At 41.0% G+C, this 19,834-nt stretch overlaps 1 protein-coding gene across 1 annotated transcript in view; it reads left to right on the forward strand.

Moving 5' to 3' along the window:
• The window catches only part of FAM135B (family with sequence similarity 135 member B), a 115,282-nt gene extending 96,018 nt beyond the window's left edge, over nucleotides 1–19,264 (forward strand). Inside the window, exons 17-19 of the mRNA XM_040433829.1 lie at nucleotides 14,726–14,836; nucleotides 17,070–17,183; nucleotides 19,059–19,264. Coding sequence (XP_040289763.1) covers nucleotides 14,726–14,836; nucleotides 17,070–17,183; nucleotides 19,059–19,264 — 431 coding nt within the window. The remainder of the gene's footprint in view (nucleotides 1–14,725; nucleotides 14,837–17,069; nucleotides 17,184–19,058) is intronic.
• Nucleotides 19,265–19,834: the final 570 nt, after the last annotated feature.

The following is a 19,834-nucleotide window of genomic DNA, read 5'->3' on the forward strand; positions in this document are numbered from 1 at the left end:
AAGGCTCCATTCACACGTCCGTATGTGTTTTGCGGATCCGCGGACCCACGGATCCACGGATCCGCAAAACACATACGGACGTCTGAATGGAGCCTTACAGGGGGGTGATCATCCCATATAGACTCCCTGATCACCCCCCTGTCATTGATCACCCCCCTGTAAGGCTCCATTCAGACGTCCGTATGTGTTTTGCGGATCCGTGGACCCACGGATCCGCAAAACACATACGGACGTCTGAATGGAGCCTTACAGGGGGGTGATCACCCCATATGGACTCCCTGATCACCCCCCTGTCATCGATCACCCCCCTGTAAGGCTCCATTCAGACGTCCGTATGTGTTTTGCGGATCCGCGGATCCGCAAAACACCGACACCACGGATCCGCAAAACACGGACACCGGCAATGTGCTTTCCGCATTTTGCGGATCCGCACATTGCCAGAACTATATAGAAAATGCCTTTTCTTGTCCGCAATTGCAGACAAGAATAGGACATGTTCTATAGGCTCTACAAAAAATGCAGTGTTCGCCCGATCAGGCCTGATCTTGTGCGCACACTTGCGTTCAGTCGGCCCCACCGCAGTGACAGAAATTTATTTTTTCTGATCACTGCAAAAACACTGTAAAATCGCTGCGGTGCTATAAAAAGATCACTTTTGAGGGGCATGACGAGTTCATAGAAGATTTATTAATTTTTTGTCACAAGTTAGCGGAAATTCTTTTTTTTTTTTTTTTTTTTTTTTTTTTTTACAAAGTCTCATATTCCACTAACTTGTGACAAAAAATAAAATCTCACATGAACTCACCATACCCCTCACGGAATCCAAATGCGTAAAAATTTTTAGACATTTATATTCCAGACTTCTTCTCACGCTTTAGGGCCCCTAAAATGTCAGGGCAGTATAAATACCCCACAAGTGACCCCATTTCGGAAAGAAGACACCCCAAAGTATTTCGTGAGGGGCATGGCGAGTTCATGTAAAATTTTATTTTTTGTCACAAGTTAGTGGAATATGAGACTTTGTAAGAGAAAAAAAAAAAAACATTTTCCGCTAACTTGTGCCAAAAAAAAAATATTCTAGGAACTCGCCATGCCCCTCACGGAATACCCTGGGGTGTCTTCTTTCCAAAATTGGGTCACTTGTGGGGTAATTATACTGCCCTGGCATTTTAGGAGACCTAAAGCGTGAGAAGTAGTTTTGAATCCAAATGCGTAAAAAATGCCCTGTGAAATCGTAAAGATTCTCATTGGAATTTGGGCCCCTTTGCGCACCTAGGCTGCAAAAAAGTGTCACACATCTGGTATCGCCGTACTCAGGAGAAGTAGGGCAATGTGTTTTGTGGTGTACATATACCCATGCTGGGTGAGAGGAATATCTCTGTAAATTGACAACTTTGTATAATTTTTTTTTAAAAGTTGTCATTTACATAGATATTTCTTTCACCCAGCATGGGTATATGTAAAAATACACCCCAAAACACATTGCCCTACTTCTCCTGAGTACGGCGATACCACATGTGTGACACTTTTTTGCAGCCTAGGTGCGTAAAGGGGCCGAAAGTCCAACGAGTACCTTTAGGCTTTACAGGGTTGCTCACAATTTAGCCTTGCCCAAAATGCCAGAACAGTAAACACACCCCACAAATGACCCCATTTCGGAAAGAAGACACCCCAAGGTATTCGCTGAGGGGCATATTGAGTCCATGAAAGATTGAACATTTTGTCACAAGTTAGCGGAAAGGGAGACTTTGTGAGAAAAAAACAAAAAAAAATCAATTTCCGCTAACTTGTGCCAAAAAAAAAAAAACTTCTATGAACTCGCCATGCCCCTAACGGAATACTTTGGGGTGTCTTCTTTCCAAAATGGGGTCGCATGTGGGGTATTTATACTGCCCTGGCATTTTAGGGGCCCTAAAGCGTGAGAAGAAGTCTGGAATCCAAATGCGTAAAAAATGCCCTCCTAAATGAATTTGGGCCCCTTTGCGCACCTAGGCTGCAAAAAAGTGTCACACATGTGGTATCTCCGTACTCAGGAGAAGTTGGGCAATGTGTTTTGGGGTGTCATTTTACATATACCCATGCCAACTTTGTATAAAAAAATAGGGAAAAGTTGTCTTTTGGAGAGATATTTCTCTCACCCAGCATGGGTATATGTAGAAAGACACCCCAAAACACATTGCCCAACTTCTCCTGAGTACGACGATACCACATGTGTGACACTTTTTTGCAGCCTAGGTGGGCAAAGGGGCCCACATTCCAAAGAGCACCTTTAGGATTTCACAGGACATTTTTTACACATTTTGATTTCAAACTACTTCTCACGCATTAGGGCCCCTAAAATTTCAGGGCAGTATAACTACCCCACAAGTGACCCCATTTTGGAAAGAAGACACCCCAAGGTATTTCTTGATGGGCATAGTGAGTTCATGGAAGTTTTTATTTTTTGTCACAAGTTAGTGGAATATGAGACTTTGTAAGGAAAAAAATAAATAAAAAATCATCATTTTCCGCTAACTTGTGACAAAAAATAAAAAGTTCTATGAACTCACTCTGCCCATAAGCGAATACCTTAGGGTGTCTACTTTCCGAAATGGGGTCATTTGTGGGGTGTTTCTACTGTCTGGGCATTGTAGAACCTCAGGAAACATGACAGGTGCTCAGAAAGTCCGAGCTGCTTCAAAAAGCAGAAATTCTCATTTTTGTACCATAGTTTGTAAACGCTATAACTTTTACCCAAACCATTTTTTTTTTACCCAAACATTTTGTTTTATCAAAGACATGTAGAACAATACATTTAGAGTAAAATTTATATAGAAATGTATTTTTTTTTTTAAAATAATTACAACTGAAAGTGAAAAATGTCATTTTTTTGCAAAAATTTTGGTAAATTTTGATTAATAACAAAAAAAGTAAAAATGTCAGCAGCAGTGAAATACCACCAAATGAAAGCTCTATTAGTGAGAAGAAAAGGAGGTAAAATTCATTTGGGTGGTAAGTTGTATGACCGAGCAATAAACCGTGAAAGTAGTATAGTGCAGAATTGTAAAAAGTGGTCTGGTCATTAAGGGTGTTTAAGCTAGGGGAGCTGAGGTGGTTAAACAGTAAAGCACAGAGCACAGCAATGTCACTGCTCTCTCTCTCAGAACTCCATAAAACTACAGAAAATGGCTGCTGGGGAGGTCCTTATATAGTAAGGGGTAGGCAACTTTCCTATTGGTTGCTAGGGATGTTGCTAAGCCGGACAGTGGTTTTTACAGCTTAGTTTGCTGTTCACTAAAATTCCTAGGTCCTTTTCCATGTCAGTGTTACCCAGTGTTTTATCATTTAGTATGTACGGGTGACTTGCATTATTCCTACTCATGTGCATAACTTTACATTTGTCAGTGTTAAACCTCATCTGCTACTTATCTGCCCAAGCCTCCGATCTATCCAGTTCGCTCTGTAGTAGTATACTGTCCTCTTCTGTGTCAATTATTTTACACAGTTTAGTGTCATCTGCAAAAATCGATATTTTACTGTGCAAGCCTTCTACAAGATCATTAATAAATATATTAAAGAGAATAGGGCCCAATACTGACCCCTGGGGTACTCCACTAGTGACAGTGACCCAATCTGTGTGTGTACCGTTAATAACCACCCTCTGTTTTCTATCTCTCAGCCAGTTACTTACCCACATACAGACGTTTTCTCCCAGTCTGAGTATTCTCATTTTATATACTAACCTTTCATGCGGTACAGTGTCAAATGCTTTGGAGAAGTCCAGATATACGACATCCATTGATTCGCCGCTGTCAAGTCTAGAACTTACCTCCTCATAGAAACTGAATAAATTAGTTTGACATGACCAATCCCTCATGAAGCCATGCTGATATGGCGTTATTTGCTTATTTTCATTTAGGTACTCCAAGATAGCATCTCTTAGAAAACCTTCAAACAGTTTACCCACGACAGATGTTAAACTAACCGGCCTATAGTTTCCGGGCTCTGTTTTTGGACCCTTTTTGAATATTGGCACCACATTTGCTATGCGTCAATCCTGTGGAACACTCCCTGTCAGTATAGAGTCTTTAAATATCAGAAATAAAGGTCTGGCTATGACATTACTTAATTCTCTTAGGATAAGGTGGTATATGCCATCTGGTCCTGGCGATTTGTCTATTTTAATCTTTTTAAGACGCTGCTGTACTTCTTCCTGGGCAGACAGGGCACTTTTAATGGGGGAATAACTTTTAAATTCTGCATTTCATCTGACAGTTTATTTTCCTCAGTGAATACAGTGGAGAAAAAATATTTAATAGCTTTGCGCTCTCTGCATCTCCCCCCTCATTACTCTGTAGAGGGCCAACACCTTCAGATTTATACCTTTTACCATTTATATAATTGAAAAACATTTTAGGGTTAGTTTTGCTCTCTTCGGCAATTAATCTCTCGTTCTCTAGTTTGGCTGCTTTTATTTGTTTTTTACATATTCTATTTTTTTCCTTATAGTTTTTCAGTGCTTCTGTGCTACTCTCCTGTTTTAGTGATTTAAATGCTTTCTTTTTGTCATTTATTTATTTCTTTACAGTTCTATTTATCTACATTGGTTTTTTCTTGTCCCTTAACCTTTTATTCCCATAAGGTATGTACCTCTCACAATTAGATTTTAGGATGCTTTAAAAAATATCCCTTTTTGTGGCTGTATTTTTGAGGACTTTGTCACAGTTATTTATGCCTATGGCCTGTCTTAGTTGGCAAAATGTAGCTTTTTTTAAAGTTTGGTATTTTTGTTCCTCCCTGAAGAAACACTTTTTTGAATGATAATTGGAAGGTTATTACTTTATGGTCACTATTTCCCAGGTGTCCCCTGACCTGCACATCTGTTGTTCTGTCAGGCCTATTGGTTAATACTAAGTCCAGTATGGCCGCCCCTCTAGTCGGGTCCTGAACCAGTTAGGAAAGGTAATTGTCTTTGGTTATTGCCAAGAACCTGTTTCCTTTATGAGATATACAGGTTTCAGTTTCCCAGTCTATATCTGGGTAGTTGAAGTCCCCCATAATAACCACCTCATTATGATTTGCGCCTCGTCTATCTCGTTTAGTAGAAGATTTTCTTTGGACTCTGGTTTATTAGGTGGTTTATAATAAACGCCTATTAGTAATTTATTATTGTTTTTGCCTCCATGTATTTATACCCACAGTAACTCCACATGTTCATGTCCATCATTTATATCTTCTCGGACTGTGGGCTTTAGACAGGACTTTACATAAAGGCAGACCCCTCCCCCTCTCTGGTTTTGACAATCCTTTCTAAACAGACTGTAACCCTGTACATTAACCGCTCAGTCATAGTTATCATCCAGCCATGTCTCAGTTATATTTCTATCTGCACTGTTCTAGTCCCTCCTTCCATTTCTCCCCCAGTCCCATTACCATGCCCTGGTCTCTATCTGCACTATCTTCCCATCCTATAACGGAATTACCCCCCCCCCCGTCCCTAGTTTAAACACTCCTCCAACCTTCTAGCCATCTTCTCCCCCAACACTGCTGCCCTTTCCCCATTGAGGTGCAGCCCATCTTTACGATAGAGCCTGTAGCCGACAGAGAAGTCGGCCCAGTTCTCCAGGAACCCAAACTCCTCCTTCCTACACCAGTTCTTGAGCCACTTGTTAGCCTCCCTAATCTCCCGCTGACTTTCTTGTGTAGCTCGTGGTACCGGTAGTATTTCAGAAAATACCACCTTTGAGGTCCTTGCCCTAAGCTTTTGACCTAAATTCCTAAAATCCTTTTTAAGGACGCTCCACCTGCCTCTAACTTTGTCATTGGTTACGATATGGACCATGACCGCTGGATCTTCTCCAGCCCCTCCCAGTAATATGTCAACCTGATCCGCTATGTGTCGAACTCAAGATCCATTAAGACAACACACCGTTCGACGATCACGGTCTTTGTGACAGATTTCCCTATCTGTACCCCTAATAATTGAGTCTCCCATTACCAGCACCTGTCTGGCCTGCCCTGCTCTCCTGGTTCCCTGCTTACTGGAGCTGACATTCCCCCGACTGGCAGAGGAAGTGTCTGGCTGCAGCAGTGCTCTCCCTGAACTGACATCCCCCTCATCTGCCAACCTTGTGTCGGATCAGGGCTAGCCTCCCTGGCACTCTTCCCTCTAGCCCGCTTTCTAACTGTTACCCAGCTAGCTACCTCACTTTCCTGAGCCTCCTTGCTACCACCCTCCCCACATCTACCCCATAGAGTGCTTGCTCAGTGAGCAGCAAATTGTTTTCCAAATTGTCAACACTTCTCAGTGTTGAAATTCGCCTGTTTAGATACTCAAATGAAGAAGAATACTGGATGATGTCACTTCCTGAAGTGGACAGTCTCTAGAAGGGTCAGAGATCAGAGTGGACTGGAGCAGGCTGCACATGGGCCTAAGTTGACGCTGCACAAGAGACACTCTGTTTCAAGAGTACACAAGTGAGACACTCTATGGTTAAGAACTGTGTTACCTGGCATAAAAGCGGACTATACATATCATGCACTGGCGGATAACCAGGAGTGCCGTTATCGTGGATATGTTATCAAAAAAGAGACTGACTCCGTCAACTACGTTCTTGTTGGAGCTACCAGTTTGTATATGTTCCTTTTCTTACTATTTGTGGAAAGAGACTACACTGCAACATCTGTACCGCAAATACTCGCTGCAAAGGTTCTCCAGTAAATTCTTCAGGTCTACTATACTCCAGTGTGGCCTCTCTCTCTCTCAACCTGGTGTGGACAGTAATGGGACTATCACCCCTAGCAGTATACCATTAGTCTTTTCAGTGCAGCCGACTATGCTTTCTTATACAAAGAGCTATGCTAACATATTCTTTACTAAACAGGCAGATGACAACATTTTTTACATTTATTATTATTATTCTTAATTTTATTACACGGTTAATTAGGTTTTAAAAATGCACATATCCCCCAGGTCTCACCTTAAAATGTCTTATGTTGATCCAGAGGAAAGCAGAAGCCCCATTTAAAGTGTACGGTTACTGTATTTTTTACTTTATTAGACACACTTCTTTCCCCCAAAAGTGAGGGAAAAATGGCAGTATGCCTCATAAAGCAAATACTAATATGCACTTTCATTAGAGAAATGATCTCTAGTATGCAGGAGGCACAGGGAGTGGTGACTGTAGCAATGCTAGCTCTGGCTGTACTCACCTCTCCCTGATATTCTTCCAGGCGCCACTCAGTGTCATGACTGCATATACTACATATATGACCTGACGCTGTGTGACTTCAGATCATGGTGCAGGGTAGCACCAGCAGAAGACCACGGAGCGGCAATTGCAGGAAGAGCACGCTGTCCTGAGTAGGAGAGGTAAGTTGTTTTTTATTTTTTTTTACTGTCACTGTCTGATCTAAAGTCTGATGAAGATAGGGGTCTGATTTGAGAGTCTGATGAAGATTGGAGGTCTAATTTGAGGTCTGATAAAGATTGGGGGGGGTCTGATCTGAGGTCTGATATAGATTGGAAGTCTGATGAAGATTGGGGGTCTGATCTGAGGTCTGATGAAGATTTTGGTCTGATGATGATTTGGGGTATGATATTTTTTCTTATTTTTCTCTCTAAAACCTAGGTGTGTCTCATGGTCAAGGGTATCTTATAATGTGAAAAATACAGTAATTGCCCATATTAGGGGGGAAAATTCTATTTACTCAAGAACAAGGTATACAGTACTACATGAGATCACAGTTGGTGTTCATCTTCATCACCTGTTGAAATTCTTCCAGGAATGTAGGAAGTGATGATGTATTGGTGGATGATCCGTGCAGATCCCAGCAGTGTGGATTTCTGGAATTTATGGTTATTTTGTCAACATTCAGTTGTTGTAAGTGCCTCCCGAGGTCTTTGGGGATGACCCTACTGTTTTCAAATCTTTGTTTTTGGGCATTTTTTCTTGTTTTTTCTCATCAACCATGTCATGACCTGGTATTGTGACAGCAACAAGCCACACCCTTTTCTTTTCTATAACAGTCAAACGGGGTGTGTTGTGGGCCAGTCCTTTTCAGTTTGAATGGGAAAATCACAGAGTATTTTGGCACATTTGTTTTTAACTAACTTCTCAGACGTGGTCCCACCAGCTCTTTGCTGCTGGTAACTGGTAGTTTTTGCAAAGGTTCCACTAGACCATTATTACCACTGAGTTGTGCTGTTGTTTATGGTCAGTCTGTGTGATCTTCTTGCAGCCGCTGAGTACGTAGTCGATTGTTTCATCAGTTTCTTTGCAAAGTCTGCACTTGGCATCAGTTATTGAATTCAATCCTGGCTTTTATAGCATTAGTCCTAATAGCCTGTTCTTGTGTGGCCAGAATTAGTCCCTCTGTCTCTTTTCAAGATTAGTGTTGAGCGAATCGAAGTGCCTGAAGTGGACTTTGATCGGAATTTCAGGAAAGATTCTGAAAAATTTCTGGCTGAAAATAAAAAAAATTAAACTCACCTTATCCAATTGCTCATGATAAGGCTGTCCACTCCCGTCTTGATTGAAGAAAACCCACCAAAGGACCTGTGGCAAGCATGATGACCTCACGACATGATCATATGGTGACGTTATCACACTCGCCACAGGTCCTTTGGCGAGTTTTCTTCAATCAAGACGGGAGCGGGTGGCCTCCCCGCAGGCAAGTGGATGAGGTGAGTATAATTTTTTTCTTAAACCCCTGAATGGCTTAATGTGAGTCACAGATGCTGCGTTGATCAGCGCTGAACACAACATCTGAGGGGTTAAATGCCGATCCATACAATAGAAAGCGATTTGTTAAGAAATAATTAGAAACAATCCTAATTTCTTGTTGAAGTTCAGTGAAGCAGCTGAATAGAATTTTTCAAAACTTCACACATCTCAATTCCAGATGTCAACCATAGCTAGGTGTTTGCTTTGTCCACTTTGCCCTCAATGTTTTCCAAGAATTAGCCCTGCCAACTTTCAGCCTGTCACGTTCCTAAGGCCTAAGGAAGACCTCCAGAACGTCTTCCAAACAGGACACAGGTAAGAATCAGACTAGGGACCAACAGAGTACTTTCTTACACATGTAATAAAAGAACATGACAGTACAGCATGTTAAGCAATAGTGGTAGAACTACCACAGAACCAAGTACACCGGCAGACCAGAGGCAAAACACAGAGGGCGAAGAGCAAGTGATCCCTGTTCTTCACAGAGCCTCTGGTGGTAAAGATGAACTAGGCTGAGGGCTCACCTCCAGGAAGGTCCCGGTACACTTGGCCGCTACCTGCATTAAACCACAGACAACAGGACTGGAACCCAAACAAACTCAGGGCATGGATCAGACAACAAGACAAATGGAAACCAGCACAGAAGCAGATGCCTGGAACCAATGCGGAACGGAAGCATGGCGGTCTCAGGCAGAGCTGCACACAGACTAGAGATCCTCTCTCCAAAGAACCCAGGAGCCCTCTCACAGGAACAAACACAGGAACAGAAGCAGTAAGGCACTGCAGGATAGACAAGGAACAGACTAGATCAGAAGCAGTAGGCACTGCCAGGCTGGACTAAAGACAGGATCAGAAGCAGTTTAGCACTGCCAAGCTATCAGACGCAGTTAGAGCACTGCTAGGCTAAACATGAAACAGATAGGATCAGGACACAGAACAGGTACAGAACAACAGGCAAGGGAATAACATCAACATCATCACAGGACAGGTACAGAAGAACAGACAAAGCAACAACAACACAACCACCACCATCACATTACCAGGCGACACCACAAAGAAGGGCAGATGGCAAAAAAAACTGGGTCAGCAGCAGGGGGCAACACCCAGCAAGGCACAAGACAGACTGGCCACAATCCCCACAGCTCATAGGAAGATATAGCTGTGATAAGGAGGGCACCTGATAAGACACACCCAGGAACAGACTAGGGGCAGTTAACCCCACCAGAACCAGGAGTACCAGTAGCACAGCACACACAATCACAAGTGTCAGTTCACACCAGTCACAGAATGCTGCAGCCAGCACACCCAAACGACAACCAGCATACACAGGTTAACTGTAGCCAGTATGAGGTTACAGCCAGCCAGCCTACGCAGCAACAAGGAGTGACAGAACCGCACTGTGATATAAACAGACATGCATACTTAGGTCATGTTTACACACAAGGTTGCAGCCAGCATGCATCACAGAACCAGCATACACAGGTGTCAGCCTGCAGCCAGTACGCGAGAGAACCTGCAGCCAGCCTACACGGCAACAATGACAAGAACTGCACTGAGATGCAGACACAGAGAGTGCACACATACACAGGCATGGTTCACACAAGACACCGCAGCCAGCACACATTCCCAAGCAACCAGCATACACAGGAGTCAGCCTGCAGCCAGTACGCAAGAGAGCATGCAGCCAGCCTACACGGCCAAAACTGTCACAGTGAACAGCACCGTGACACAGCCCTAGTTTTCACTATAAAAAAATAGTTATGGGAAGCTCACCAAAATAGAGCCCGGCCTGCTACCATCCAATAGCTAGACAATAAATATACAAAAGGATGACCAGCTCACAAGAAGTCAATTACATCAAATTTAATCCCAACCTATAAAATTATGCCAGATATTGGCCAATCATACATACAAATATGCACTCTTGTGTGCTTGTGTGCTGACATGTACACACGAAATAGCAATATAAAATCAAAATGCAAAAAGCGGAGCTCTCGCAGCTTACTCTATAATATTTGGACTGCAGCCCTACGTTATTTTCGTTTAGATTTTCTTAATTGATGTGCTTTCAACAGGATAGTGGAATGTTCTATGGGGCATATGTGAGTGTCCAGTGTCTCAATTCACACTGATAGGTGCGTTAGATGATTAATAGTGATGGAGCGCAGGTCCACTTACGTGTCCAGTCGCTTCGCCGCCTTTGTAGTGTAACGGGTAGTTTTCTTTTATAGCGCTTGTGCGCTTCTTACCCGATGTTGATAGTATCTACACGGTGCGTTGTTGAAAGCACATCAATTAAGAAAATCTAAAGGAAAATAACGTAGGGCTGCAGTCCAAATATTATAGAGTAAGCTGCGAGAGCTCCGCAGCTTAATAGAAAGGAGGGACCGTGACTATTATAATTATAATTTTATTGCTATTTTAGATTTATAATTGCATTTTGATTTTATATTGCTATTTGGTGTGTTCATGTCAACAAACATGGGCATCGGGGCTTGCCTTCTACGGAAGTCTGTGATATTCAGCCCTTTGGGCTGACAGCCAATGCATTACAATACAGGATGTATTGTAATGCATTGCAGAGGGGATCAGAAGGGACAGCAAAAGTTGAAGTCCCATAGTGGGACAAAAATTTAAAAAAAGTAAAAAAAAAAAGTGTATTTTTATTATTAAAAAAAAGTTTCAAGTAAAAAAAATTACATTTCCCAAAATAAAACACATAAAATTGTAAAAAGAAAAAAAAAAAGAAAAGAAAACAAGACATATTGGGAATTGCCACATCCGTAATGACCGGCTCTATAAAAATATCACAGTGGCAGGGACCCAATGGCGGAAAAGGCAAGCCCGATGCCTTCCATAGGCATCTGGGCTTGCCTTCTACGGAAGCCTGTGATATCCAGCCCCTTGGGCTGACAGTCAATGCATAACAATATAGGATGTATTGTAATGCATTGCAGAGGGGATCAGAGGGGACCCTTAAAAGTTGAAGTCCCATAGTGGGACAAAAATTTAAAAAAAGTTTAAAAAATAAGTGTTTTTTTAATAATAAAAAATAAGTTTCTAGTAAAAAAAAATGTAAATTTCCCAAAATAAAACACATAAAATTGTAAAAAAAAAGAAGAAAAAGAAAACCAGACATTTTGGGTATTGCCGCATCCGTAATGACTCGCTCTATAAAAATATCACAGTGGCAGGGACCCGATGGCAGAAAAGGCAAGCCCGATGCTTTCCATAGGCATCGGGGCTTGCCTTCTACAGAAGCCTGTGATATCCAGCCCCTTGGGCTGACAGCCAATGCATTACAATACAGGATGTATTGTAATGCATTGCAGAGGGGATCGCAAAAGTTGAAGTCCCATAGTGGGACAAAAGAAAAAGTAAAAAATAAAGTTTAAAAAATAGTGTTTTTTAATAATAAAAAAAGTTTCAAGTAAAAAAAAATTACATTTCCCAAAATAAAACATAAAATAAAAAAAAATAAAAAAAATAAGAAAACCAGACATATTGGGTATTGCAGCATCCATAATGAATGGCTCTTTCAAAATATCACAAAATCACAAGATCCACCCCCTTACCTGAATGCTGTAGAAAAAATGTAATAAAAACAATCATTTTTTTGTCACCTTACATCACAAAAAGTGCAACACCAAGCGATCAAAAAGGTGTATGCCCCCCAAAATAGTACAAAGCAAACCATCACCTCATCCCGCAAAAAATGAGCCCCTACAATCGGACAAAAAAAAAAAAAAAAATATGGCTCTCAAAATATGAAAACACTAAAACATTTTTTTTGTTTCAAAAATGCATTTATTGTGCAAAACTTAAACAATAAATAAAAAAGTATACATATTAGGTATTGACGTATCCATAACAACCTGCTGTATAAAAATATCACATGACCTAACCCCTCAGGCTAACACCGTAAAAAATATATAAAATAATAAAATGGTGTCAAAAAGCCATTTTTTTCAACTTACATCACAAAAAGTGTAATACCAAGCGATCAAAAAGTCATATGCACCCTAAATTAGTACCAATCATACCATCATCTCAACCCCCAAAAAATGAGACCCTACATAAGACAATCGCCGAAAAAAAAAAAAAAAAAATATGGCTTTCAGAATATGGAGACACAAAATTTTTATATTTTTTTCAAAACTGCTTTATTATGTAAAACTAAAACAAACAACAAAAAAAAAGTCATATTGTCTCGTCCGTAACAATCTGCTCTATAAAAATAGCACATGATCTAACCTGTCAGATGAACGTTGTAAAAAACAAACAAACAAAAAAACTGTGCCAAAACAGCTATTTTTTTTTTACCTTACCTCACAAAAAGTGTAATAGAGAGCCACCAAAAATCATATGTACCCTAAAATAGTACCAACAAAACTGCCACCTTATCCCGTAGTTTCTAAAATGGGGTCACTTTCCACTCTAGGGGTGCATCAGGGGGTCTTCAAATGTGACATGGCAGCTTAAAATTATCCCAGTGAAATCTTCCCTCAAAAAACCACATGGCGCTCCTTTCCTTCTGTGTCCTGCAGTGTGCCCGTACATGAGTTTACGATCACAAATGGAGTGTTTCTGTAAACTAAAGAATCAGGGTAATAAATGTTGAGTTTTGTTTGGCTGTTAACCCTTGCATTGTTAGCGGGGAAAAATGGATTAAAATGGAAAATCTGCCAAAAAAGTGAAATTCTGACATTTCATCTACATTTTCCTTTAATTCTTGTGGAACACCTAAAGGGTTAACAAAGTTTGTAAAATCAGTTTTGAATACCTTAAGGGGTGTAGTTTCTAAAATGGGTGGTTTCTATTATGTAAGCCTCACAAAGGGACTTCAGACCTGAGCTGGTCCTTAAAAATTGGGTTTTGGAAATTTTCTTAAAAATTCTAAGATTTGCTTCTAAACTTCTAAGCCTTGTAACATCCCAAAAAAAGAAAGTGCCATTTACAAAATGAACTAAACATGAAGAAGACATATGGGAAATATAAAGTAATAACTATTTGAGGAGGTATCACTATCTGTTTTAAAAGCAGAGAAATTGAAATTTTGAAAATTGAGAATTTTTCCAAATTCTTGGTAAATTTGGTATTTTTTTTATAAATAAAAATGAAATATTTTACATCAAATTTACCACTGTCATGAAGTACAATATGTGACGAGAAAACAGTCTCAGAATGGCCTGGATAAGTAAAAGCGTTTTAAAGTTATCACCACATAAAGTGACACTGGTCAGATTTGCAAAAAATGGCCTGGTCCTTAAGGTGAAAAATGGTTATATAACATTTTTTATTTCAATGGACAACCCCATTAAGCCCCAGAAAAACCTGTGTAAGAGATCAGTTAGGGTGGGTTCACACTAGCGTTAGGGATTCCGTTATGGCTTTTCATGATAACATGGTTTTAACGGAAAATAACGGAATGCCCAGACAGAATTCAAAACGGAAGCCTTTCTGCTATAACATGGCTATAACGGAAAATAACGGAATCCATCAGACGGAAGGACGGATCCGTTCTTCTGCCCATAGACTTGTATTATGACGGAATGCAAAACGGAAGCCTTTAAAAGGCATTCCGTTTGCTTTCCGTCCTAATAGAAGTCTACGGGAAAGCATAATGGATCCGTCTGGGTCCTGTTATGCAAGACGGAACACAAAGTCCTGTCGACAGGACATTGTTTTCCGCCTTGCATAACGGGACCCAGACGGATCCGTTTTGATTTCCATAGACTTCTATTAGGACGGAGAGCAAACGGAATGCCTTTTAAAGGCTTCCGTTTTGCATTCCGTCATAATACAAGTCTATGGGCAGAAGAACGGATCCGTCCTTCCGTCTGATGGATTCCGTTATTTTCCGTTATAGCCATGTTATAACGGAAAGCCATAACGGAATCCCTAACGCTAGTGTGAACCCACCTTGATTGGTATGTGAGCATGCTGGATCTTGTGACTACCTGATCAGGGGAACCAAAAGGTTGGTTAGAAAATAAAAACACATGTTTTATGTTTTCCAGGTTTGTGGCTAATGCAGAAATTAAAAAAGTCTGGTTCCTTGCTGCAGCTGACCTTCAGAGATAATACTGATCTGCGGAAATCATTCTTGTATCAACTTAGCCTAAAACCCGGTATGTACGAATTATGTCAAAAGCCTCACATTGTGCATTCGGTCCTCAGATATTTCTTGCCATGTAATAAAGGTGACACAACCCATCAAACAGGGACCAGAATGGGCTGAAATATTATCAATGTTGTAGATTGTGTGGGTGCACATGAGAAATTCGGACAGGTCCACAAAGTCTTTATCCGCTGTTCACATTAACATCATGACTTCTGTTTACAATGGGGCCATGAAAACTACACTGGATCCATTATCAGCTGGATATCAAAAAGTCTTGGAAGGGAAGGGGCATAGATAGGGAGATGAGCAGGGTATGTGCCCTGGTTGTTAGTTGCCAGGGGGATTCCAAGAACCCTACCTTCCTTGACCAGGGTATTTCACTAGAGGTCTAGGAGAAAAAACTGACCTCTTGCTCCATGAAGGGAAAACTAGCTACAACTCCACCAGAGGTACTAGACTTGACTTTAGTAGGGTCTTTGTGGGTTCTAATATTTTTGGCAGCAAGAATAGCGTTGCAGTCTGGTAGAAACCCTGACAAATCCTCGTTAAAGGGGTATGTCCAAAATGGACATTTATTGCTGATCCCTAATTTCTGATAGGTGTGGAGCAACATGGTCTTTCTATCCATCTTCTACCTGTTGAGGTGACCACTAACATGCATGTCCAGGTGGAGAGGTGACCATGCATGTGCACAACTCTCTAACTGAATTTCTGTAGGTATTGTGGAAACAGCCAAGTGCGCCATGGGACCTGTACTTTCATTTTGGCATATTTTGGCATGTCATGGTTAGCAAGGTTTAAAATTCGTAGCAAATTTGAATGATTAAAATATTTCTAAATTAACTAAAAATATAATTTTTTTAGATTAATTACTGTTCCTTTAACTTTTCTCAATTATTTCTGATATTATGAGGAGTCATTTCATAATATATCCAGTATGACAGCAGTATGTGACTGGTTCTGCTCCACTCCTTTCGGTGGACATTGCCGTCTCTTTTCTCACCCGTTCCTCCACTGTAACATTCTGGTAGTTCGCACCTGTCAGCATCGTTCACCTCCTGTCCGGAAGGCTTGGGTAACATGGTTCTGTCCACTACACAGGCAGCAATCTATTTCCTGCTTCCCTCTGCTCGTTGGGTGCATGCACATGCTCTTTTGGGCTTCTAAAGGGCCAGCGCATGCACATCCTAATCTGTCCAGCTAATGGCAGACCTCCCTAGGGTATCCCCTGTGAGAGGGTACCTGAGCAACAAGATCCAATACTGTAGTATCCTGCAAAGGGGCCATATCACTTGTTTGTCTTCTCGTGTACTAACCTCTAGTTTCCAGATTTGGACCCTTCTCTGCCTAAGCTGATCTATGACTTATTCTCTGTTCTGACCCTGAACTACCTGCCTGACCTCAGACTTATTGCACTTGTATTGCACGTTCTCTGCCTGTCCTGACCTTGGCCTGTCCCCAACTACAGTTTTGCCTGATCCCTCTCTTGACCCCCATGGGTCACTTGAGCAGAGACTACTCCAAAAGTTAGCGGCTTAGTGGTTTACCTTGCAGCAGCTGTCCAAATTTCTATATAGGGGTTAAATGGTGAATGTCAGGGGGAAGCACTTAGATAATGCCCCTAGGAGCAGCCCCAAGTCAAATTTGTTCAGTAGACAGAGCAGATCCACATCCGCTTTGTAACAACATCCTTATAAGAACTGGAGCTCTGGTTTCAAGGACACCAAGTTTCCCGTAAAGCTACAGAAATATATTATGCAATTCTGTCTGCCTGCAGCCACCACTAGGTGGAGTTCACTGCATACAAATGTATACTGCTTCTGTTATATGGTTATGTGGGCATAGAAAAGTCGTGTCAGCTATGTTATTCCATGCAACAGGAAAATGTACAGATGTGTCCTTCCTTACCATTCTCTTTAATAAAAATATCCTGAGATGTGGCACAAGGTGACCATTGTCGTAAGATGTCTATGCTCTGTGTCTGTTTGTCGCCACCCAGTGGCTGTGATATGAACTGCAGCCTAACAAGACTTTTCTAGGATATTGTATTAAATTTGTTTTGTGAGAAAGTGCAGTCCTTAACTGAATTCAAGCAAATTTAAGAGTGTACACATCTGGATACTGATGCATGCCAAGATATGTTGACCTTTCTTACAGTGATCAAATGTGATGTGAACAAAACCGTATTTGCAAAATTTCATGAACAGGTTTCATCACTTATCATGTCACTCTTTTTACAGGGCTTCAGTATTTTAAAAATGTTGTCTTGGTGGCCTCTCCACAAGACCGCTATGTTCCATTCCATTCTGCCAGGATTGAGATGTGTAAAAACGCCATCAAGGACAAGCACACGGGTACGGTATCATATAGGATAAAGTCACAATATATATTTTTTTTGTTCTTTTGATATTTTTTTTCTCTAGTATGGGAATATAGTCCCAAATGATAAAGTAGCTTCTCTGGCCGATCTCCTTGATGATGATTTTATTGGATTACTGTAATTAGCCCATCAATTACTCTGCGGAGAAGATAAAAACTATAAAACCACCGAACCTGTCCTTAAAAATTTATTTTTATCCTGATTTTGTTGTGAAAAAAAAAAAAAAAAAAAGTATCCTGCGTTAGCAGCTGAGAAATTAGCAAAACCTGATTAAGCTTGCTTAACTGACTGTGGTGGAAGTTGTTACTTAAAAGGGGTCAATTACCCGACACGTTTATCCTGCTCTGATTCCACAGAGTCATTAAGCACCATGAGAACTGGAGCTAATGATACAAAGTGTAAGCAATGCCAAAAAGAAACTTCAACATATTTATTAGAATTTTCATGACAGTTTTCTCAACAAAAAAAAATTCATAAAAGGGAGTCTATCACCAATCTGTCATTCACTGATAAACCCGGCACAGTGCCTTGTAGGGATAGCACCGCTGAATGTGATGGTACTTTTTACTTAGCGATCCGGGGCTCCATTCTGGAGAAAAACTACTCTTAATCTGTATGCAAATGAGCAGTTAAGTGCACCAAGGTTGTGCCCGTGCCACTCTGGGCACCCTTGCTCCTCCTGCTTCCCCTTGCAGCTCCTCCCTCTCCTCCTTGATCTTCAGGGTCCAAGGTCCTGCATGGTCATCTCGCCTGGTCCCGTCATTCAAGAAAGAGAGAAAGTGGCTGGCAAAGGAAGAAGGATGAGCAAGGGTGCACAGAGTAGTGTGGTCTCCCCCTCCCTCACTTAATCGCTCATTTGTATAGGGATTAAAACTTTTTTAGCCAGGATGAAGCAATGGAACCCTAAATAAAAGGTATAAACTGAGATAGCCCTACAAGACATTACGCCTGGTTCAGACTTTAATGACAATCCCTTTAATAGGGATAGGGAGGGATAGGGATCCATTTTATCTATTTGCCCTATTTTTTTATGCTTTGAGTGTATACACATGGATATCTTGGCAAAGTAAAAATACACCCGACCATTGTACATTCCCTTGGACACCAATATAGTCCTTTGTCCAAGACCCTTTGTGCATTCTGGATCATCTGCATTTACCCAATCCTAAGGGGATCTAGGGTCAGCCTAAAACTCTTCTGAGTATGCACCTGACAAATGAGCACTATATACCATAGGCTTTGTCATTTAATGTAACCTAAGCAGCAACTGAGTCAGTCAGCAGTGAGAAATCTCTAATTCTTGTCTTCTGCTAGTCAATTGTGTTGGGCGCAAATATTCGAATAGCAAATATTAATCGCAAGTATCGGCACTTCGAGAATTCGCGAATATTTAGACTATAGTGATATATATTTGTATTTTCGAACATTCTAGATTTTTTTTCATCTGAACCCATGATCCCTCCCTGCTTCTTGCTTGTGGGCCAATGAGAAGGCTGCAATGTCTTTGTCTGAGCTTAGCAACATCTCTAGCAACCAATAGGAAAGTTGCCTACCCCTTACTATATAAGAACCTCCTCAGCAGCCATTTTCTACAGTTTTTCAAAGTTCTGAGAGAGAGAGCAGTGACATTGCTGTGCTCTGTGCTTTCCACTCATTACATTAGATAGATAGTTAGCTTATATATATATAATATAGATAGTTATTGGGAGATAGTCAGTGTAGGTTAGATCCTGATATAGTGTAGCTGTTGCAGTACAGTGTGTTAGGTAGTGTGATAGTGTATCTTAAAGACATATTTTTTTATCTTTTAGATTAAAAAAAATATATATCAAATTACTTTCCATTCTAGGTCCTATCTACACTGAAATGATCAACAATCTCCTCCAGCCAGTGATGGAGTCCAAGGACTGCACTTTAATTCGGCATGATGTGTTTCACGCTCTCCCAAATACAGCAAATACCCTCATTGGGCGAGCCGCTCACATAGCTGTGTTGGATTCAGAGCTCTTTCTGGAAAAGTTTTTCCTTGTTACAGGTCTCAGCTACTTCAAATGACCTCTTGTCCTAATGGGCAGGAATCTCGAGAGTGTATAATATTCACAAACCAAAAAGTTTTCTGAGGAAAGACTGTAAGTTTGAACACGTGAAAATTTTTGAAAATGGCCTTTTCCTCCTCATTTGCTGTACTTCTGGAAATCCCTAGGTAGCATCATACTGTATTTATGTCATTTGACTATTAAGAATTTTTTGAATAATGTTCTAAGTAGAGCCCACCCTGAACCAGAAGGTTTCAACCTCCAATTTTTTGATGGACACAGAAGACTGGCCCAAAAAGTTTGGTTAATCTGACATGATAATGCTTATGGGTCTTACTGTGTCAGTATTCATTTTTCTGGCAAAATACACCACCAGTCTCACTCACCCCTGGGCCACAAAGGCTAACGCTGTTGACTAATAGATCTTCCCCCCTCTCAGTCACCAGAAAAACTCTTCGACCTACTGAGAATGTCACACGTCACAACAATCCCTGTACATGCAGTCATTTCTAAAAAAAATTAAGTATTATTAAAGAACCCATGATAAGGAATTATTTAGCTCAGTAAGTACTCAACAGTACAAGTCCAA

Source organism: Bufo bufo, chromosome 5 (genome assembly GCF_905171765.1).
Source record: "Bufo bufo chromosome 5, aBufBuf1.1, whole genome shotgun sequence".
Lineage (NCBI taxonomy): Eukaryota > Metazoa > Chordata > Amphibia > Anura > Bufonidae > Bufo > Bufo bufo.